This window comes from Anser brachyrhynchus (genome assembly GCF_964034855.1).
Source record: "Anser brachyrhynchus genome assembly, chromosome: 1".
NCBI lineage: Eukaryota > Metazoa > Chordata > Aves > Anseriformes > Anatidae > Anser > Anser brachyrhynchus.
The window spans coordinates 66,274,767-66,297,594 of record NC_137694.1 but is presented as its reverse complement, the minus strand read 5'-3'; the positions used below and the strand labels follow the sequence as shown (position 1 = coordinate 66,297,594).

At 46.0% G+C, this 22,828-nt stretch overlaps 1 protein-coding gene across 50 annotated transcripts in view; it reads right to left on the bottom strand.

Moving 5' to 3' along the window:
* The window catches only part of CACNA1C (calcium voltage-gated channel subunit alpha1 C), a 494,498-nt gene that overhangs the window by 6,959 nt on the left and 464,711 nt on the right, over window positions 1-22,828 (bottom strand). For 23 of the 50 annotated variants that reach the window (XM_080576059.1, XM_080576048.1, XM_080576019.1 and 20 more), the window contains 14 exons: window positions 20,108-20,199; window positions 19,144-19,309; window positions 18,138-18,265; window positions 16,347-16,443; window positions 14,932-15,034; window positions 13,085-13,186; window positions 10,930-11,057; window positions 9,690-9,839; window positions 8,314-8,666; window positions 7,403-7,429; window positions 5,885-6,013; window positions 5,303-5,412; window positions 3,248-3,351; window positions 136-459 (listed from right to left, as the gene is read on the bottom strand). In XM_080576059.1, coding sequence (XP_080432185.1) covers window positions 136-459; window positions 3,248-3,351; window positions 5,303-5,412; window positions 5,885-6,013; window positions 7,403-7,429; window positions 8,314-8,666; window positions 9,690-9,839; window positions 10,930-11,057; window positions 13,085-13,186; window positions 14,932-15,034; window positions 16,347-16,443; window positions 18,138-18,265; window positions 19,144-19,309; window positions 20,108-20,199 — 2,013 coding nt within the window. The remainder of the gene's footprint in view (window positions 1-135; window positions 460-3,247; window positions 3,352-5,302; window positions 5,413-5,884; window positions 6,014-7,402; window positions 7,430-8,313; window positions 8,667-9,689; window positions 9,840-10,929; window positions 11,058-13,084; window positions 13,187-14,931; window positions 15,035-16,346; window positions 16,444-18,137; window positions 18,266-19,143; window positions 19,310-20,107; window positions 20,200-22,828) is intronic. The other 27 variants (XM_080576022.1, XM_080576020.1, XM_080576027.1 and 24 more) reach the window with 4 other exon arrangements.

The following is a 22,828-nucleotide window of genomic DNA, read 5'->3' as shown; positions in this document are numbered from 1 at the left end:
CTCCTCCTCCTCCTCCTTCTCCTCCTCCTCCACCTCCTCATCTACCTACTCTTCCTCCCAGCCACCCTGCAGACCCCTGCATCGAGGGGGCTTCCCCCCACGCCACCCGTGTCCCTCCTGCTGCCGCGGCCTTACCGCTTCCACCAGGCTGCTGGCGCTGCCGTGGAACTGCCTGCTGCTCCCTGCGCTCTGGCTGGGGACGGTGAGGGAGACCGGCCTGGCTCTCCTTGGGCTGCTGCAGCCGGTGCCATCGGGGAAGCCGGAGCTGCAGTGCACTGATGGGAAGCTGCTGTTGAGCTTCTCGCTGGACTCTGCCCCCTCGAGACGCAGTGTGGGGATGGCCTGCTGCGGCCAGCCGCGGCTGCAGGGCGTGGCGGGCGGCGTTGCGCACAGCCGGGAGAACATGGTGGGGGAATGGCTTCGCTGCAGGAGGGGGCTCAGGCCGGCCACCGCTAGCGCCTGTGGACACAGAGGAGCAAGGCGAGTGAGGGACAGCTGCCGTGGCAGGGCCGGAACTGTGAAGTGATGGAGAAATGACCCGAGAAAGGCCTGGAGGGCCTTGAGGCCTGGGAAACAGCTCCTGGAGTGCCTCAGATGTTTCTCGTGAACTCATTTCGCAAGGCTGCCTTTAAAAGGTGTCAACTGCGCTCATGCCTGACCTCATGCCAAGCACCAGGCTGAAAACTCTCAAGGCCTCTTCAGCCCTGATCCCACTGCCCTGGCAGGAAGGACACAGCCCCGTTCCCCAGGGCCCTGCCAGAAACACTGCCTTTCCTCCAGCAGATGCAACAGCCATTCAAGTGATTCCTTCTCCCACCCCTGCCACCATCTATGCTGCTAGCTTTTACTGCCAATTGCTGTTTTCTCTAAGTATCTGCTGTAGAACCTGAACGGATACCAGATGTGAATTTTCGATGTGTCTGCAACTGGTGATAACTGTAAATCCACCACTGGATTTTAAGGCATCTGCTGTTGGTGGGAGGGTCAATATCTGATGGCTATGCATTAAGCCATCCGCTCCTTCCCAAAATCATGCACACAACTTCTTAGTCATCCAGCCTCCTTTGACAACGTAAATTTCTCAAGAAGCCCCTTATTGCAGAGGGCTGATTGGATGCCTCATTCATGGCAACCGCTGCCTTGTTCTGTAAGCAAAGCCATCAGAGCTGGGAGCTCATCTCACAGAGCTCATGGCTGTCTAATATGAGCAAAGAAATAAAGGCACAGAAAACACAAAAATATGTGGATGTGTTGCAGAGAATCGTCTTGTTTGGGTTTGGTTGTCTCCCCCAGCTTCAGCTATCTACAAGCTCTGTGTTTAGTCTCAGCTAACTGTGCAGAGGGATACCAGCAAGCCTCTGGCCTCTTTTGGATACTTGAAAATCTGGAGGATGAGACTTAGACAAAACTCACGCTTGCCTTTTGGAGATGCTATTTCCCTGTTGACCACAGTGGACTGAGCTGACCAGTTGAACTAGACAGCTAACTTTTAGATACCTGAAGTTCAGTGAAGCTCAATCCATCTGCCACTGAAATTCTGTACAACTGCTATCAGCATGCTGTGCTGACAATTTCAGTGGCAGGTGAACAAAAGACTCAGCTGTTGGTCACCAACAAAGTTCACCAAAATTGCCTCAGGAATTAGGTGTCAGACTCCTACCAAATTTCAATGATGAAGAAAGCCCTTAAAAATTAATCTATATAAGTCACACCCTGCAGGCTACGATGGCCTCAGCACATCCCTTAAACTGCTGGGACTTCAAGGAGAGCCTTAGATCTGTCAGGCAGGACAACTGAACCACTTTTTCAGCTTGTTGGTAGAAAAACATACAAGGTGTTTATCCCAAATATAAAGTACTGAGGAGGCTGAAAGAAGCTCGTAGATATTGCTTCAAGCTTCAGCTGCATATATTTACATATCATTATGTATGAGTATTTCATGAGTATACCCCTTCAAGCTCTCCTGAGCAACTGAATTCATCGCGCTTAGCAGAGGCAACCTTTCTGCTTCATGTCCTCATTTTAAGCAGTGTTGTAGGCTGATGATTTTGTAAACGGACTGACACTGCTGGGTGTTGCTGGCCAGAGGCCAGATGCCTACTTCAGGGTAACCCTGCAGTCCAGCTTAATGATGCTGGGGTGGGTAGAGCCCCGTCCCTCTAGGTTTGGGGCTTTATGGTGGGATGAGGAAGGGTGTAGTGACTCCATCCTCTTTGTACAGGTTGGAAGGAGATGACTCTGCCAGCTGGGTGGGCTGAGAGGGTAGGAGGCACATGTCCCCTCTATCTGCACTACTGTGGGAGGGCAGGAGGTCTCAGGAGGGCTGTTAGTGCTATGGGGAGGGTGGGAAGCTGTTCACAGCCCCCGTGCCCCAATACATTCACTGCTTGTCCCTGCCACAGCTGTAGCTCTGCGGATCACAGCTTTCTGGAGCTTGATCCTTACAGTATAACTGGCTGCTGCTGCTGAAAATGGAGGTGAGAAAATGCAGAGAGTCTCAGGCGTGCTCATCTCTCACTCCTCCAGCTGCTATGACTTCTCACTCCTAGCACCCCTGCCCTGTGGCACTTTCTGCCCCTGTGCCACTGTCCTGCCCTGCCCTGGGGGATTGCACGGAGCAGGATGCCCCATGTTGCAGGACTGGTGCTGCCATAGCACCTGTTTCTTTTATGGTGACCGTGGTGCCATCCAAATAGAAGACATAAATCTACTTTGGACTATGACAGCTGGTTAATCATCTAGATAGGTGTCAAAGCATACATTTGGTAGGCTGTTGGATGCAGTTATAAAGGGCTTAAGAGGCAGATTAATTACATGTAATCAGCTATTTTTTAAATGATTAATTGCCGTTACTGGCTACCTTCAATTAATATAAAAGTAGACCCTGCACATTTTATTCATATGTGTACTACCATCAAAGCCAGTGTAATTGCACTTTAGAGTGCAATTGCAATTGCAATTTGAGTGGTTATTTTTATCCTACAGATAGGTTTCTATTTTGCTCTTTCATGGACATCAGGTAATGATAACTCCAAAGGACATGTCCCTGTAGAATTCTTCTGGGAATGATAAAAATCCTGAAATCAGGAGTGAGTGTGATGGCAAATACAGTTTCTAAAAACTGGACCTTTGATATGGGTGAGAAGCTATCTCAAATGGCGTTTCAAGGTTGTCTGGGATGGAACGGGAGGGCAGACAGTAGATTCTCAGTTGCATTGCCGGGCCCTTTGATGTTATTAATGCTTACCTGATGATGTACCAGATGTAAAGGCAGAACTGTCTTCTGCGAGACGTCTACGCCCTGGTTTTTCTGTCTTTTCAGACACTCTAAGTGAAAAGATGCTCTTCGACCTGAAACACCAAACACAAACAACTATGTCCATCACTCATACTACACTACAGGTAATCTGACTTCAATTTCATTTAGTGCAGTCCTGCTGGAGAGACAGCAAAGACACCCACATTTTAAGCTCTCTCTGCTTCCCCTAGACACCTTGCCCTTTCCAAAGTACTTGTATTTGCAAAACAAAGTTGAATATTATGGACCAACCAACACTATCTTCCAAGCAAGCTGCGAGATAAAACTCTGGATGATGATTTTTATTTTTCTACCTTAAAAAATGGACCTAGCAGATATTGTGCAGCTGACTTCTCTCCTAAGCAGTGAAAGTGTTCTCAAACCTTTCTGGTTCAGGTAAAGCCCTCAGCAGGGCTTATAAGGGCAACCGAGGTTCTGGCACTGCACCTGGCTGTACCCAACATGCAGGAGGAGATGTTGGGTTGCTCAGGTGACATCAACCTCCCACATGCATGTGATCTGGGCCCTTAACTGCCAGACGTACCACAGTTTTTGAGGCTGTGTCTGTACCAGGATCATGTGGAAGTGAATTAATCAATGGTTGCATTCATTGGTGAATGGAGGCTTGGGTACATACAGATGTGGTGCTTTCAGAACTTTGGAAATGGAAGCTAAAAAGTCATTTTTTAAAAAAAAGGGAGGAACTATTGAAATATCCACATTGTTTGCTTGGTATGAAATTAAACTTAACTTCTGTAATTATGAGAAGTGTACTCTCTATAAAGGAATTTAAAAGGACTGCAAGGTATATTTATGAAAAATTGCAGAGGCTTTTCTTCGGAAGAAGGGCAAATAAACACATCATTAAAGATAGAGCTGCATGGCACACAAAAATATTTTGTCTACTTCTTGATCCCATTGACATTTATGTAAAGTAAGAAAGAAAATTCAAATTCTGAAAATAGTAGGTATATTATTGATTTGCTGAGAAAAGGGCCTCTCAGGGAATGGAGGAAGTATCTGCTACAGAGCAGCGAACCGATGCTACAATGCAGATAAAAAGTATTTTCTCCATCTTGAGGAAAAAAAAAAGTATTACATCACTCTATTAATATTCATTAAAATGTAGTTAATGCAGCATTGTATCATGGGCTGACTGCAAATCTGATCTTCCAGATAGATATAGGAATTCTCATTGCCTAATATTTTAAGTGTTGGAATGAAGTAAATGCTTTTAACATACTCAATTGTATAAGCATTTTGAAGAGGATTTAAGAGGTTTTAAGTCAAGTCTCACTTTAAACAATACACTACATAGACTGTCACTGTTTTTTTTGGTAAAAATCAACACCTTATATACAGGATTCTTTTTAGCTTTTCCCCCCAATGTCTTTTTTATTTTTTTCTTTCTCCCCCCCAGGAAAAAGGATGAAAAGTTTGTCCTGATACCTTCATAAAATCTTGTAATTTATGGTTTCCACCTGTGCATACTTGCTCACTTGAAACACTTGAAAATCTCCAGGTACAATCAGAGCAGAAAGCAAATTTGCATTATGTTAACTTAATCTGAAATTCACTGTTTTCCTTGTAGCAGACAAAAGAGACAACCTCTCCTTTTTCCCCGCTGAACACACACGGAACAGAACACCATATACCCAAGGCTAGTCAATACAGTGACTCCCTGGTGATTGTTTAGAGAGCCTACAGTGCTCTAATAAACTCCCCTAATCAACACACAGGCTTAATCAAACAGACCACATGGACTATCCAAACAACCAGGGATTATCCAAACCGCCACAGATTCATCTACTGACTGAGCGTAAAGTCAGCAGAGTCACCTGCCTGGTCAGGATTGCATGCACACCATGGGATTCCTGGTTTCATGAGCTAAATGCAGCAAGCGTCAACACCCAGGCCCACACACCCTGGGATTTCTCCAGCAGGATGTGAGAACTCAGACAGGGCAGAGGAGAGCACAGCCCACATGTCACACTGGGATGTTACCTAGTGCTGAGGAGCGCAGAAACCCTTTCTTTGGAGAGTGCCGGGTGTCCTCTCCTTTGTTGTTTTCTGGTGGAGTAAGTTGTCTGTTTTCATCGTCTTGGTATGAAAGCCTGCAAAGGAGACAACACAGGGATTCTAGAAAAGCAGCTCGCGTTGGACAGAATAACCCCTCTTCCAGCAGGAAAGCCAGGAAGATCATGCTATCAAATGGATGCAGCTACTGAGCTTGCTAATGGGTCCAGGAGAAGCAACTGAGACCATGAGACAGGAGATCTGGGAACATTAGGCCATGGAAGTGAATGTGGAGTGGGGGCTGCACATCTAGATGTGTCATTCAGAGGAGAAGCAAAATCCTAGGCAAAAGATCTCCCTTTCATTTTTTTTTTTCCTCAGGGCTGAACTGCTTTTTTTTTTTTTTTCCCCCATTATTATCTGATATTTGAGTTGTCTGACTAAAGTGTTCTGGCCTTATCCCATAAATTGAAATAATTGAAATTTTTGTAGAGAAATGTCACCTCTTCCCACCTCTCCCCCTTAACTCGAGAACCACCCAAACACCTTGACTAAAGCTGCAAATCTCACATTTCAGTAGAGAGCAGACTTGGTTCACTACAGTACTCAATGTCTTCATTCAAATTTTCATCATAAGTCTCATCCTGAGACACTTCCTCTTGGCAAACAATTGCCAGCTGGCTGTCTCTGGAACTGGAGCTAATGAGCAAAAAAGACAAGTCAAGATACAGAGATGGTAAAGAAAATCTGTTATAGAGACAAGAATGACAGGTTCCATCTGTCTTGGTTTATTATAATGTTGAAGAGCTATCATAGAAAAATCAATGACTGAACAGAACTGCAGAGTTCACAAATACAAAAGCAACAACCATTGCCTGTGCCCTCTTTCAAAGGAAGTTTCTTATCAATGTTGAACAATACTGGAAACATATTACCATCATTTGTGACTATATGTACTCTATAAATGTGCACATCACAGTGCCAACTTTCCCAAAGTTGTGAACTTGAGGTAAAACCTGAGATGGGCTCTTAGAAATACAGCTGTTTTTTCTTGTTGCAAAAGCCTTGGTTACAGATTTCAAAGAGAAGCTTCCATGACACTGATAGTACCCTCTCAGCTCTGTGTAGCATGGCCTCTGCCTCCCAAATCCTTTATTCTGCACCATCTTTCCCTTCTGTTCCTGTTCATGCTCTCATTCCTGTTCATTCCTTCCTGTGTTTTCCACCTCTGGTCCCTTTTTTCTCATCAATAACTGCAGAGTGCTTCTGCTGCATTCAGCAGGATCTGTTCAAACTCTTAGGCATGACAGCCCTTATTTCCCTGGTTGCCTTCTCCTTGTCCCTCTGGTTCAAGTCTCAGCCCTCAGAATTCACTTCATTCTGAGTTTGTGTTTTCTGAGGAGTAGAGTGAAAACTGAAGGTAGCACAAATCTTTGAAATAGTGACATGAAAGTATTAGAGTCATTTTGCTACTTGCATTCACAGAAGAAAGCAGTGTGACAGAGTTTTATTATTATTATTATTATTTTAATCTTTCAGGGACCTGGTAGGAAACATTATTTTCTCATTTGTTTCAGGCAAAAAAAGCACCTGGAGGAGTGTGTATACGCATAGTACAAAACAGTCTGAAGGACAGTGCTGGAGTGACCTTCCTGCTGAGATGGGAGACAAGTAAAACTGCTAAGCTGCAAGGTGAAGAACTCGCTACATGGCAGCTCCCCCTTTTCAGCAATCTGTGTTTAGCCAAAACCATACATAATTTTTGTGTGAGCATGCCAGGGTGTACTGCTCTGTGCTGTGACCAGAGAGTGCCTAGATGTGTGAGCCCAGCTAGAAACTCTAAAAAAACTCCACAAATCAAGAAACCAGCTAGAAACGGTCTGTGCATCGCTATCTGCCAATGAGCAGAAGAGCCCTAAGTTGGGAGTATGTCCTGGAGATGTCATGGCAATCATTAAAACTCCATTCCAGCTTACTGACACCAAAAAGAAGAGCTTATCTTCAGCATTAATTGGGATTTGGACTTTCAATGGGACGAACAATGGGTCTACACCCAGAGAGTGTTAGAGCATGAGAGAGAACACATACCGTCCCAGTGTTTCGTAGTAATGCGTCCTAATTCGAGGAAGATGCCCAAGGAAGCAAGGAGAGAAAAGAACACCATGTTAACAGGGTCACAACAGCATGAATCAGCATGTGGGGGACAGATGATAACACAGGGTGTTATCAACAATTCCTGCAGCCTCCCTAACGATGGCAGGAAATAAAAAAGCTATTGGTTTGTTTACTTGAGTAATGCTGCACCCACTGAATTTCCTCCATCTAATTGCCATATTCTGTCCTATCCTGGAGCAGCATTTCTCCACCTTTTCACATCGCTCACTGTCTGCACTGGAAAAAAAATTCCATCTCAATCCTGCTTTTATTGAAAGGGTTAAAAAAAATCATACTGATAAAAGTGATATTCCTCTTGTATTAGTCATCTATGTGTAGACAGCCTGAAGGATGTCAAGAGAAGGGGATTTTCTTTGCTTTACGTGGTATTGCATGTCTGAAAGCCTTGCCCCGCTTCTCCCAGAAAGCCTTATGTGACCTCCTTATGGATGTGACGCACTAAATGAAAAACGCTGACTTCCACAGAACTCTCAAGTGGGCTCTTAAGAGATGAAATGCAGTTGCTTTTCCTTTCAATTACCAGTTGATAAAACCTGTGGTGAAGAAAGGGTAAATAAGATTTCCTTTGGTCCTTATAAAAGGTTTTTCAGGATAAAGCCCCAAAAAATCAAGTATGCTGGTCAGTGAGGGTGCTGCTTCTTTGCAGTGGTCAGTGCATCTACCACACCGTGGGCTTTGGCACAAGTGGAGAACCAAAAGGCTCGGTCCAGGCTGCAGGCAGGGCAATATCTGGTGGGTGACTTTAGCTAGGCAGCCGTGCTTTGGTGTTTGCATGCACGTTCCCCTCCCTGGTCCCTCAGCCAACGTTCTGCTGTGAAGCTTACTTTTTGGAAGGTAGTTTCCAAGGAGCTTCCTGCACACGGATGGTGGGTGACAATGGGGCCCCGTGGCCTTCCACTGTGCTGACAGTGCTGGGGTAGCTGGGTGGGCTGGGGAAGCGGCACAGGGCAGTGTTGTTGGCATTGTTGATGTTGGCATTGGAGCCTGAAGATGAGTAGCTGCTGGGAGTGAAGGTGGAGTCCACCAGCTTCTCGTGAGATGGAGACTCAGTGTCTCCCTGGTTGTTGCCGGACTTGTTGATGTGCAGAGGTCGCTGGGTGGTGAATGTCTGGGGGAATGCACTCCTGCCATCACTTTGGTAGTAGCTGACATGGTTTCCAAACAGGCCTCCAGCTCTCTGTCAGAGAAACACAAACAATTTTTTCCCTTTGTCAGTAAAAAGGTATGTGGGGTGTTCCCTGTCAAGACTGTTGAGGGAAAGAAAATGTGAGAACCAAAAGTGTGGACTATGGACTGGTGCTCTCTCTGCCAGAAAATGCAGTGCATAGACTTCTCTGTCAGAGAGACTAGGTACAGGCAGGCCGTGAAAGCTTCATCTTTCTAAGATATTTCAGAGGACTGGCCTTAAAGAAATGAACAAGTGGATAGGTGAGACAATTGTGTCCAAATAACTCCCACCAGCCCTGGGAGTGTATGACTGGGTGAGGTGACAAGAACGAGGTTACTGCTCTCTGGTCTTCACAGTGCAGTCGCAAAACAATATCTAGACATAAGAGGGAATTTGAGAAGAGCACCAGAAGCTATTAATCACCTGGAGGAACAAATGAAGAAAGATTTAATAAGCCAGTTATCTACTGTTTGGATGATGAGTTATGAGAGGGACAGACAGCATCTTTCTGTAAATGATCTGAAGGAGAGAAATGCCAAAGGAGAAGAAATATTACCAGAGGATACAATTAGAAGGAACAGGAATGAAATAAGAAAGAGAAGATTTAGGCAATTGCCCTGGAAATTTCCTCCAGGACTATAGGGTCTCTGTTGGGCTCTGGGGTGCTTTTTGAAAGGACACTACTTGTGCCACTGAAAGGAGGACTGAATAAAAAATTGAATTGTGCCTGGCTGCTGCTCTATGGACTGGAAGATGGCTTAACTTTGCAGTTCTTCTGACTCTTTGGCCATTGCCATTATGATTTTGTTTAGGTTTAATACAGGGCAAACATCCATTGAGAAGAAAATGGGATAAAAGTCATGTAAGATTCCCAGGATCTGGCACCCTGACTCCAACAGTCTGTTTTCCAGTAGGGTGTAGAAAACAAGAAGGAGGGGCCAGCTGAAATACAGAGTACATGCAAGAAAACGTAGAACTCTTTGAGCTAAGCTACTGATCTAGCCTCAGCTTGTAAATTTGTTCCGCACCTACCCGGAAAATATCATCTTCAGAGGCAGCAGAAACAGCTTCTTTCATGGCCTTATCTAGCTCTTCTTCAGCTGTCAGGTCTCCCGAGATCGCCCGTCGGATCTCTGGCCCGATGTCGTGAAGTGTGCGCAAACCAGCCTGCAAAACAGCAAACTATAGAGCTTCATATCTCCGAGTGGTTATGTGAGAAACAAAAGCGATGTTATTCTCCTAAGAACAGGGAGGCCTTTCTACTTAATACAGCATCCCCAGCTCCTAGAAAAATACTAACAAATTCTGCTCTTTCATCTCCAGTTTAGAGAGGGAAAAACTCTTAGTAATCCAACCCAGGAATGCTCATTGCTAGTCCCTCGGCTTCTTCAAAGCAGGTCATAGCCATAAATCCATGGGCCTGACTGTGCAAGTCTGCATGCTTTCAACTTTGGGTTCTCAGATCCACTACCAGAAGCCCTAGAGCAGCCACAGTTCCTGCTGAACAATGTACTCAGCACCTCTGAAAAATATGTTCTTTTTAATCAGCATCTTAAATATATATTTCATAGCTAAACTTCTGGCATCTGGATCTGGACAGTCCTCAAACCCCTCACTGACTGGAATCCACTCCAGGGAGGTATGCTGTGGGTATGTGGAGACCTCAGCCTGTATGCCTGTGTCACAACACTTCTTGGCTTGCTGTAAATCCAGAGTCACCCTTCTTCCTTACTCTACAGTTGAAGGCCAGAAATGGACAGCCTGTACAGTCAGGGGGGATTTCTTATTGTTTCACACAGCCTGGCAGTCCACCAGTGAACCTGTAGCACAGTGATGAACAGATCCCAGGCACCTGATGGGCTTGGCATCCAGGTATGCTTTTTGCTTTGTAACTGATTTTGCCTCCTGGCAACATGCTCTCCCTGGTCCTGTTATAGTGACTCCCTCAGAAAGGGTCAAATGAATGTGGTAATAAAAAAAAAGTCTGATGGACACTTCATACCAGCTCTCCAAAAGAAAGCCAAATTTCAAACATTACCAGTGGATTGATAAACAGTGACTACACCTCACGTGTGCCTTCCACCTCCAGAGCTAAGGGATGAGGCCCGTGGCAGATAACCACCTATCCAAAAAGATTGAATGGTAATTTAAAGAGTCTACAAGCTCCTTTCTAGTGAGAATAGCCCATGGCAGCCCTCAGAATGGCTAAGAGGGAAGTGGGGTCAAATGCCTCAACCGTACCACCCCTGCCCATCCTGTGCCCATCTGTCACCTGTAAGGAGAGGGCATTGCGCTGGGACGGCTTGCCCACCAGGCCCTGTTCTTTGCGTTTCTTGAATTTCCGGAAATATTCTTGAATCAGGAAAGTAGCGTAGAACTTCCCGACAGTCACCTCATCATCTGGAAAGGGGTATTTAAAAAAAAAAACAACACAACACACAACAAAACAAATAAGCAAATGGTTTTAAGCAGTGTGTTTGCTAATGTGAGACTTGCAACTCAAGGCAGAAACACTAGGCACCACAGTACTTCTCTGCTTTTTATGGCTTCAGTACACAGGGCTGAATGAAGGAAGGGATTGCTCCACAGCCAGAGCTTGCTGTAAGTAGTCCGGAGGTGGGGTACACGTGGCATTTGGATAGACTGGCTCCACTGGCAGAGAACACCTATAGCTATGCACCTCTGGATGCACTTTGGTTTTGGCGAAGTGCCTCTATGCCTCTAAGCTTTGCAGTCTCTGGTGCTGGTTTACTCATGATCTTGCTATAGCAGTAGCCTCCCAGTCTGGGTCAATGCATGCTGCATTCTCTTGTGACAGCCTCACGTAATGCATACTCCAGTTCTTGTCTCACTAACAGCACCTGAATGACCATCCACCCCAGACGTGATCTGGCCCTTCTCTGCACTGAAATTCTGTCTGGTTGTGTCTAGCTTGGGTGTGAGAGGACTGAAGTGATCACCTCTCCCCAGAAGTGCAGTTATTGCTCAGTCCTTGCTATATTCTCACTCAGTACAAGCAGTTGATGAGCCAAAATGTGCACCCAGCTTTTATCCAGGTAACTCTCCTCGCTTCTCCAAACCCACTGTAAATTTTATAAGATACTGTCCTCTGACTTCAGAGGAGGCTGAGCAAGGTTTCAAGATCTGGCTGTGGCTGTTAACTAGCTGCCAAGTGCTGTTTTGTGCAACAGTCCCTGGAGCAACCTGGAAGGCCAATGAAGGTCCCACTAGATGCCCATGCATCTGGGCTTCTAAGGAGCATAGCAAAGAAGGAGCCTGCAGGCCCAGTAATTACAGCCCACCATGGACGCTGCGTAAAAATCTACAGCAATGAGACAAGGGACAACCCTCAGCCAGTCTGATCTGGTGTAACTAGTTGCTGGACAGTATCTTACAAAATCTTACAGCATCCTGATCTTACAGATCTTACAGCATCCTGGCCTGTATAAGAAGCAGTGTGGCCAGCAGGTCTAGGGAAGTGATTGTGCCCCTGTACTCGGCTCTGGTGAGGCCGCACCTCGAGTACTGTGTTCAGTTTTGGGCCCCTCGCTACAGGAAGGACATGGGCATGCTCGAGCGAGTCCAGAGAAGGGCGACCAAGCTGGTGAGGGGTCTGGAGAACAAGTCTTACGAGGAGCGGCTGAGGGAGCTGGGCTTGTTCAGCCTGGAGAAGAGGAGGCTCAGGGGCGACCTTATCACTCTCTACAGGTACCTTAAAGGAGGCTGTAGAGAGGTGGGGGTTGGTCTGTTCTCCTACATGCCTGGTGACAGGACGAGGGGGAATGGGCGAAAGTTGCGACAGGGGAGTTTTAGGTTGGATGTTAGGAAGTACTTCTTTACCGAAAGGGTTATTAAGCATTGGAACGGGCTGCCCAGGGAGGTGGTGGAGTCACCATCCCTGGAGGTCTTTAAAAGACATTTAGATGTAGAGCTTAGCGATATGGTTTAGTGGAGTACTTAGTGTTAGGTCGGAGGTTGGACTCGATGATCTTGAGGTCTCTTCCAACCTAGAAATCTGTGATACTGTGATACTGTGAAAATTTCTACTTAGACAAGTAGAAAGCAGTTATGTGAGTAAAAAAAGGAGTTATATGCCATATATGCCCAACAAGGCACTAGGTAGTGTCCAAGGGAACAAATCCTACAGCTGAAGTGGGGTGAGATCTAGGAATGAAGATTTCTCACTCCTATTTAAACACCTTTTCTTCCTCCCCTGATTTTTCAGCAGTAAGAACATGATATACATGTTCGTACAGGCAAAAACAGATCTCAGCCTGATGAAACATCCAGCCAGGTAAACAGGTAATAACAGCTTGTGGAAGAAAGCCTGTCCCCTGTACTCTACTTGATGTTCACGAGGTGCAGTAGGACATGTCAGGTGGGGAAAAGACAGACATTCACAGACTGGGACAGGATCCTGCACTCACCACCTGCGGGGGGCACCACCTGGTCCAGCAGCTTCATGCTGGTGCGCTTCCAGATCTTCTTAATTATTGCTCTAAGCTCTTCATTGGCTTGCTCCAGGTTACCTGCAGGGTGAAAATCATCAGAGACAGGAATTAAGCCAGAGCCTGTAGAGGAGCAATTTCGCAAGTCTAGCATGGCAATCTCGGGAGGAAAATACCAGGGCTTTTGCAGTAGTGGAAAGTTTTGGGCAAACAGGCACTCAGACCATTGCTGAAGTCCCCTCACAAAGAGAGTGACTAAATATGCACAGTCATCTCAGAGTAGGAAGGTGACTGTGCTACTGTTTGTCTCCAGAAGCCAGAAACTAGGCAACTACAGTGCTACTTTGTCCTGAAAAGTGAAAATCTCATCCAGTACTTACACATTCTAGCTGAGATCCAGTGAAGGTTAAATATGATGAGAACAGGGGTCAGTTAATGGGAAAATACGGCTTGGGGAACAGAAATAATTGTTGGCAAAGATGCAGCTAGAAATCTGAAGACCTGGGAGTTACCTGTCGCAATCCCTGCATCTCAGCATACATCAACTTCTTCACATGGTACTTAGAGACTTCCTTGGAGAGAGTCTGCACAGGCATGCCAGGCACATGCAGAGCTTCCACCCTCTTGCTCAGAGGGCTGTCCCAGGACATTTGTGTTTAGTCTCTCAAGAACAGCATAGGCTATAACAAGCCTTATATATAACCATTTGAACTTAGACATTACGTGTTCCTCCATGGGGCTCTAAGCTAATGAGGTATTTATTAATCAAGCAACACCACCCCTTTGAGAGTGAATGATTGAAACAGATTCAGTTTATATTCTTTCTTTCTAGGTACATTTCCTCTCAAACTAGTCACCTTTAATTTCTTGATTTATGTACATTCAAACCCCTTATACTTGAAGCTCTCTTCTCTCTGGGTGTACTACACCATTATCTTCTCCTTCCAAAGGTGCTGTTTCTCCAACTTTTCTTATTGCTCCCCAAGCACTAAGGCTCCTAAATATGCTGCACAGAGCTCTGCATGCCAGTAGCTCTCTTAATATGATGCAGTGAAGACAGTGACATTAAATAACTTGCTGAGAATGAAACAGCTGGAAAGCATCAAAGGCAGAAATATGACTCAGGAGGGTGAATTCCAAACTTTTGCCCTAACCACTTACAAGATCCTGTAGAGGAAAGAAAGCAAGCAGTTTGAGGCTTCCCAGGAAGGTTGATGGTTTCCCAGCAGTTCACTGGAATGACTTTGAGAGTTTGAGGCTAAGACAAACAAGAAAATCTTGTCTTTTTTGGGTCTCTTTTTCATAGGACACAAGATGTTCTACAGGGGTTGCAGTTGGCTTTCTTTCTCAGGAGAGCCTCTTTGGCTCTAAAAAAGAATTTTAGTGAGGTGAGGCTGCCTAGTCCAAGCTCTTTTGCCTTCCATGGACTGGAAGATTGGTGGTGACAGTGGCGAAAAATCCACCCAGCTCTGGAACCAATTTGCACAGGGGGAAGCTTCTTTGCCCCTCTTACTTCCCCTGATTGCCGTTTCAAAGGACGTTGGTCTAAAATGTTTAACTTGCAGATCATCATAAAGAACATGATCAATAATCTGAGATGATACCACGAGAAGCACCAGCTTTCTAGATGATACTCAGCTAGAAACACTGTTCTCTTCCTAGGACACTTTATTCCTCCAAACATCTTTACATTGATTTTTGTACCATGTGCTGCATGTTAATAACTGGTATCATTTTACACAAAATGTCCTTATTGTTGCATTCCAGCTCAACACACTTTGGTGTGAACGTCACTCAGCTACCCGTGCACTCAGCAAGCTTGTTACCTTCTGTCTTGATCCTCAGTGCTGTTCTGACCAATGCAAAGAGAGTGGCATTGAACATCACAGTTCCATCACTGTTCAGTGGCATATTCATGGAGACAAGGCGCTGTGGAGTAAGGAGGAGAAAGAAAACAATCACACTTCATCAAGGACTCAATTTTGTTCTTCCTTACACACTCATAATGTTCTCCAGATCTGCCACCCCTTTCACCTCAGCATTTGTGACCTGTGGGTTTGGTTACACAACTTTAAGAGTACTTCTCATATCCATCATTTGTCCCAGCTGTGGTGAGAGATTGCCCTGGGGTCTCTCTCCCACTGGTAGATACTCTTTCCTTCAATGTGGCTATCACTTTCTAGCCTTTGTTTTCCTAGTTGCCAGTAAGCACTTGAGCAAACTGATTTTTCATACCTCACAAGGCACTTGCAGGCTCATCAGCACTAAATATGTGACTGCTGCAAATACATATAGAATCATAATCTTTCACTGAAAAAGGGGGCAGCCTTGAACAAAGGGGATTGGCTGGACCTGAAAGCTGGTCTGCTTTATCCAGCTATTCCTCCTCTCCCTTTTAATACAGGGCTGTGTCCACCTTGCAGTAATTCAGTAAAGCCAAGGACAGGGAGTGGGTGCTCAGTACTGTTGCAGCTGCGGGGTGAACTTCATTGAGACCAAGGACATATACCTGAGGCAAGATGTAGCCATTACCAGATCTTACATCCTTACTTCTGTCTCAGGAGGTGACAGACACCAGGGACTTGGTTTGAGCTTTTATGCTTTAAGGGGCTGATTTTGTCTGAGCTCTGTCTAATGCCACGTTCACGCAATGGGCCTGCTTCTGTACTAAAGTGGGGAAAGGATGTCATCCCGCATCACTATCATTGCTTTCATAGACTGTGGGGTTTGAACCAGACTGAGGCAACAGACAGACAGTTCCTAGACAGCAGACTGAAAAGGCTCGGCAGTAGACCACAGAAGTCACATATTTCTGTGTATATGCCCCATATGCCCTGGTTTTTGTGTTTTGCTCTGAGATTGATAAAACAACTACATGAGTCACATACAAACTCTGGGACTTGTGAGGAGGTGAACAAAGAACTTCAAAGCAAGGAAGCGTAAAGGTTATAAGCATGTCATTATTCACTAGAGAGAGTCTTTTTCATAGCTGGAGTCTCACAACAGAAGACATGAGTGAGACATTTTCACAGAAAATGTGTACTTGTTCTTTCTGTATTTTAATATTTTACTCACACTAGGATATTTTTGTGTGCACTATTTAGTCAGAAGAAAATCTTAGAGATATATTTGCTTGCCCTGTTATTTCTGTCCACCCTGCTTTGTCTTGGTATGTGTGTTTGATACCACAACCACGACTGCTTGTGACACCCAGCCTTCCCCGAGCCGTGGCGTGCCTTACTTTGCAAGCCACTCGGTGGGGGCAGAGCTTCCCAAAGCCCAGGGGGGGCTGAATGCGCCGGAGCAGTGTCACCACGTCCAAGTGCTTGATCCGCCCCCTAAGGAAGAAAGCACAGTGAGGGTTGCATCCTTACCACAGGGTGACCTGCTGATCCCTCTGCAGAATGCAGTGCTAGAAGTCTCACTTAGATCTTTCCAGGCCTGCCACTCCCTGTAACCTGAACATAGCTGAGAGGGTATTTCAGACCTCTTATACTTGGTGCATTCCTCAGGATTTGCCCTATACTCACATAACTCACTAGCTCAGTACAGAAATCACAGCTGTCTGTGATTCACAAGTCAATACATTCAAGAATTGACATAGGTGTTTTGAATGCTGCAGTTCCCCTGTGCACGAATGGACACTTTGGGGTTGTCCCCCCACCATTGACATTCTCAAAATCTATGTCTGCTTGTTTGCCTCTTGGCCATAGGGCTATGGCAGTTACAGAGGTACAAAGGGTCTTTTTTTTTTTTTCCTTGCCACTTTCCCTCCCATACACATAGCCCTGAGCCACTGTCTTTTGATACTTGTTTATGTTTTGGGCTGTCACTGGAGCCGGTGCAAAATAAAGTCCTGAAGTTTCTCAGCTGAGACAGCAGCAGTTGGATTTCCTTTAAATTTTGTAAAGGTTATCTCAAAAGAAGAATTCTCTCATGGAGGGAGGAGGGGGTTCAACCATGGGACACTGATGGGGAAGAGGAAAAAAGAGCACATTTATAGATGGAAAGGAACAGAATGTTATCTGGAGTGAGGGGTTATCTATTATATGGCTTCCTCCACTGCAGTCTTGCCTTCAAACCAACAGAAATAGTAGCATCTGTTTTGTTATTTAACTGTATATTTATTAGAATGCTGTGCTTACCCCCTATCTATATTAAAAGTCTCTCTGGACAGTCACCCTGAATGGGAAGAAGGGTTTCAATTTAAGTATCATTCTGATAAAGTGATATGGCATCACATACTGCAGAGCCTGAGCCCAGATTAACCTTGACACTGTTTCCAGATCCAGGACTAAAGAGACTAACTATAGAGACTAACTAGAACTAACTGCTTTTCATTCATGCTAAGGTCTCTTTCTACAGTTTTTGCATTATGAAGGGAGCTTTGCAATTACAATTGTCAACTAGACTGTAATGTCAGAGGGATCTAAACGTACTTTACGCCAAAGCATGTGTCAAGCAGAGCATATAATACTGGATGTCAGTTAAACTCTTGTGTGAGTTGTTCTTGTGTAACTTTAAATCCCTGCAAGTCTGCTGATGTGAATAACCTTGCAGAGCATGTAAAGCAGTCATGTGAAGCTGCAGGTTGTGATGGGTCTATATGACACATGACAAAATGGAGATATCAGCACAGCAGCTCTTCTGTGAGTAGAAAGCCAAATAGAAGAGTCACAGAATGGATTCAATATCCCTAAGACATGCAACAATAAAACAACCTGCTAACCTCCTTCTATAAATTTTCTCCTGTCTCCTCCCTAAGCAGTCTATATCTCCCCTTGACTGAAAGTGAAGCAATGTCCAACCAGGTAACAGCGCAGCCTAGATGCTGCGATTTTTGTGTGTATCCTTGCATTGCTGGCCTCTGGATTCACCAGTAATACTTTGTGGAGGTATCTATTGTAAGATATTTGCAGAAAAAAGGTGTTCCTACAGGAGGAACATGGCACTTACTGCACTGGATCTAGAGAACAGAAAATAACAGGCCTGTTCTCCTGAGAGGCTCTGCTGTCCAGGCTGGGTTACTTACTTGGCTTCAGGGTCATACTCTGCCCAGATCCTTTTAAACTCATCCAGGTGGTGTGGTCCTAAAATGGACCAGTCCCGTGTCAGGTAATCAAAGTTATCCATTATAACAGCTACAAAAAGATTGATGATCTGCAAACAAGGATAAAGATGACTTGGTGGATGAGGCAGGTAACAGAATACTTTACCGTATTCTCAGTTCAGAGTCCGGATTTGGACTCATAAAACTAGAAAGTCATGGGGGGTGGTTTCTTTGTTGCCCTATGTCAGCCCCACAGTTTAAATACGAAGATCACAGAGGCAGGATGTCCTCAGCTGGTCATATTTTTCTCCTTGCAGCTAGATGGCTGAGGCCCGGGTTTGCTGTAGGTGTGCTGTGGTGGCTTTTTATTTACCTGTCTTTGCCCACCAGGATGGTATAGCAATGGGAGAACCTGGGATTTATCCTCTATGGGCAGTGGGACTGGGATAAAAGTCCTTTCTTCTGGCCCAAGACGAAAACTCTTAAAATTTTGCTGCTGTTCACTGGGAGAGTTTTGGGCACTGATGCCAGCTGCAGAGCATGTGCTGTCGCTCTGAGCAATGCCGCATTGCCAGCACGGAGCAGATGCAAGTGGGATATGTGTATTCTCACAGTCATTGCTGCTGGCAGGGGAGGAAAAACCTGCTCAGCAGCCAGAAGGAAGGTAGGAGGGAAGGTGGGAAGTGTGGCTGAGGCGTTGCTAGCCTCAGCACAGCCCACAACACGCTAATTTGGTTTTCTCATTCAGGGGGAGGAGGGAAGAGCACTCCTTTGCTGTGCTCAGAGGACTGGGAGCAGAGCATCCCCCAGAGCTGCAGGGAGAGGCAGGAGCTGCAGAGACCGAGGGGCTGTTGTCACTGAGAGGGGGCTACTGGGGAAGGCCCCACAGGGAGATTTCCCATCTTTGAAGCCATCCTTCTGCTGTGCAGCGCTGAGGCAGGGGGGCAGTGTAAAGGGGGGTGGGTTTTGGGTGCTGGGGTGGACTCACCAGGAAGGCACAGAGCATGTAGAAGCTGATGAAGTAGAAGACGGCGAAGCTGCTGCCGCAGGAGTGGTCGGCTTCGGTGGAGTTGGCTGGCTCCGACTCCGGGTCGCACTTCTTGTCTGGGAGACATGCCAGCATGATTTCCTGCCAGGCCTCGCCAGTGGCACACCTGGGCACAGCAGAGGGTGAGGGAAGACAGCAGTGACCTTTGGTGTAGGATGGGAGGGACTGGCACATTAGCAACTTGCTCCTGCTCCACTGAGGTTGATTACAAGCCCATCAGGCTGACAGACGGGCTCTGACATTCACTGGCATGTCTTGCTCCTCTTTGTTAGCTCTATTGCCATTATTGGTGTGTACTGACTGTGCCTAGTCTGGGTTTGGGGCTGTTGTGGTCTGGCCAGTCAGAGTCACTGAGATGTGTGTGACATGGGTACGGATTACAAGAAAAACCTCCATGGAAAGAAGGAGCATAGACTGTTGCATTTACGCCAACTCCCTGCCATCCTCTCACCACCTTCAGGACCTCTCCCTGGCCCTGGCACACCTGGCCACAGCTGGAGCAAGATGATGTGCAAACTGAGCTAGGCCAAAGCATGCGTGGGAGTTCATGCCCCCCTCCCTGCTAAAATTAGCTGGAAGTCATACTGCCTCAATTTGAAATAAAGGAGGAGTTTGTGGTGAGTATCAGCGCTTGAAAGCACTGAACAACTGGCCACCTCTCTTTTGAGTGGGAGGACTTGCCTCCCTCCCTGGGGCACTGAGGGCTGGCCAGCATCAGGTGGCAGGGCACAAGGCTCAATGGACTATTTGTTCCACCTGACGTGGCTCCTAGGCTCTCCTACTAAGGGACAACATGTTTCCACTCACCTCGCGAGCATGACACGGTAGAAGGAGATAAGCTGTGCCCAAGAGCAGAGGAATCACGCTCCCGGGCTGACACAATGCAGAGCTGTCAGACACCCACCTGAAAAGCAGCAGCACTGCTTGGGGGAAGGTCTGGAAGTTGTTGTTGCGGTTGATTTCTGTGGTATCGTTCAGTGCAATTTTACCAAACACCTGGCAGAAAGCAGAGGTCTTTTCAGGTTAGCCTTGTAAAGTCCCCAAACCTCTTGTTACTTGTAGCTTTTGGCCTCACCCTGACTTTGAAGACCTGACATTTAACAGAAACTGCTCTTATTTTAAACTGTCTTTCATATTTACCGTTGCTTCCCTTGCTTGTGCTTTATCACCAGAAAAGCACTCATATTTTACAAGAAGCCTCTTTCCTTATTTCATATACTGTGAATGTGTGATATGGGGTCTTACGTTAACAGGCACTCACAAGGGGAGGGGGTCCAGCTGAAAGAAGCTACGAATACAGAAGGAAAGTCTCCTTCCCTCTTTGCTTATCTGTTTGCACCAGGAGGAAATGATAAGCAGAAGACCAACAGCTGCAAAGCCTTGAGGTCTGCGTGATGCCTTGCATCTTCCCAAAACAATGTAAAGTATGTTGCCTTGGATCTGGAAATTATCGAAATGCCTGCCCTTCTAATAACCACGCTTGTCACCAGGAGGTGTCTCAGGGCCACTCAGAAGGCAGCAGTGTGAAGATGATGACTAGAGTTGTCCAGAGAAAAAGGGAACGGAGCATTGGAAGCAAAGAGGTGTATGACAGAGAAGATCTAGTTTAAAAAGATCTAGTTTAAAAGCTTTATAATCTGACTGAAAGAAGTGGCTCTCCCTGGTGGAAGTGAAGCAGACTGGTGGCTTGTGTGCTGTAGAAGCGATGCTTTTGCAGAGAAGGTAACTTGAGAATTACAGCCCTTGTGGGGAACTTGGTCTTAGGTACAAAGTGACGGTAACAATTTTAGTGACTGCATAAGAAAAAACTCTGCTGGCTATTTCAGCCTGCTTGGGGCTCTCTCTGCACCATGCCTGAGCTGCTCCATATTATAATGGTGATCTGACAGTGCTTTCCTTAAAGCCACGAAAATGGCCTACAGCTTCCTCCCAAGCCCAACCAACCACTGCTGCACCAACTCATTCATCCATCCACAGCATGAAGCCTGCAACATTGGCCAGACCTTTTAGAGTCTGCCCTCAGATGCGAAGCCCCCCGTGCAGCAGAGTTTCAGGCTCCTTTGAAAAAATCTTACATCACTTTTGTACTTGTGGGCACTGGGGCTAAGAGCTTAACAAACCTTGCCCGGCAGAATAGTCTCTGCCCAGCACAGTTGGTGAGGACTGTTTATTGCCCATCGACAGCAATGTGACAGAGATCTCAAGGACTGAGCACCATTATCTCATAGCCGAAATGAGCAGCAGGAACAGAGCAGCTCTGAGAGAACATGGAGCTTCTTTTCAAGCAAATGTCACCGATAATTAACACCCCAAGGCAAACAGTGATGTGGAGAGGAAGCCTGTGCAAAGAGGGAGGGAGGGTCTGAACGTGGCAGGCTTTCTGCAGGGGTTCCTCGTGGACATGTGAGCCTTCCCCAGCCCCGACCGCCCCCATGCCGTGGGTAGCAGTGACAGCCCCAGCTGCACTGAGGAGGAGCAGGAGGACAGTTTAAATGCTCGGAGGCAGCTCGAGCTGAGGCAGCCCATATTTTTCACTTCAGGCAAGCGTAGGCAAGGGAACTTCCCATGCTGGAAGTCTGATTTTTCCTTTCTTCCCTGCTGCTTCCCTCACACTTGATGTACCAGCAACAGCTTCCATGGATGTTTTGTATTAGTCAGCTGCAAAGAGCTGCAGGTAGAAGTTCCTCTCTCATAGCCTCTTCAGCCTGTGCCTCTTGAGCCATTATGTTAGTGGCTCCATCTGTCACCATCACTTTGGATTTTTCCCCTTGGGCACGTTGGATAGCAAGGCTCAAATGTCATTAGGTTCCAAGTCAGGGGAGTAGCTGAGATAAAATGGAAGGTCTTGTTCATGTGGGTAATTCTTACAATTCCATCAGATCTGGTACCTCTCAGCCTTCAAGGAAGCTGCTCAATGGAGTGGGGAAGGAGTTCCCTTCCTACGTGTCCCTGTGTGTGAAGGAAGTCTACCTGTCTGCAGGTTCAAGAGAGCAGCACACAAAATGTTGAAATGCCATTTTGACAAAAAATAGAAATAACAGGCCTGTGGGTTACGAGCAAAGAGAGGAGATGAGAAGAGCTGGTTTTCTTGTTGGAAGGCAGGAGGTCAGAAAGCGATCTAGTGACCTAGATCCATGTGAAGGAGAGATGTATGATCTTCAGGCTGATGAGACTGTTAAAACAGAGGTTTGAGCATTTGCTAAGGATTAAATAGCCAGCTCAGAACTTGCTGATAGAATTATAGAATTACAGAACAGTCTATCTAGCTCTGGCAGTGCCATGATCATTGTAACCCTGTCTGGGTAGGTGTTGGGAAGTCATTTTTAACGCTTTATGTAGCTACGTAACACTAGCATAAAAATCTCAAGTGATTTTCTGTATAGCATAGGTAATCCTGTAAAGATCTTGTCCACTTGAACAAGTTAGGTATTAAAGGCAAACCAGCAAGTTTAAAGAATGAGCCCAGTAGATTAAATGACAGCTGTAATTACTAGGGGCAATTGAGATAACCTATGATAATTCAAGAAATGATTAGTTTTATTTTTCAGACTGGGGGAGGGTGGATGGAGTCTGTGAAAAGATGTGATTATAATAACAGGAAACAAATTAAAATAAGGTCACAGAG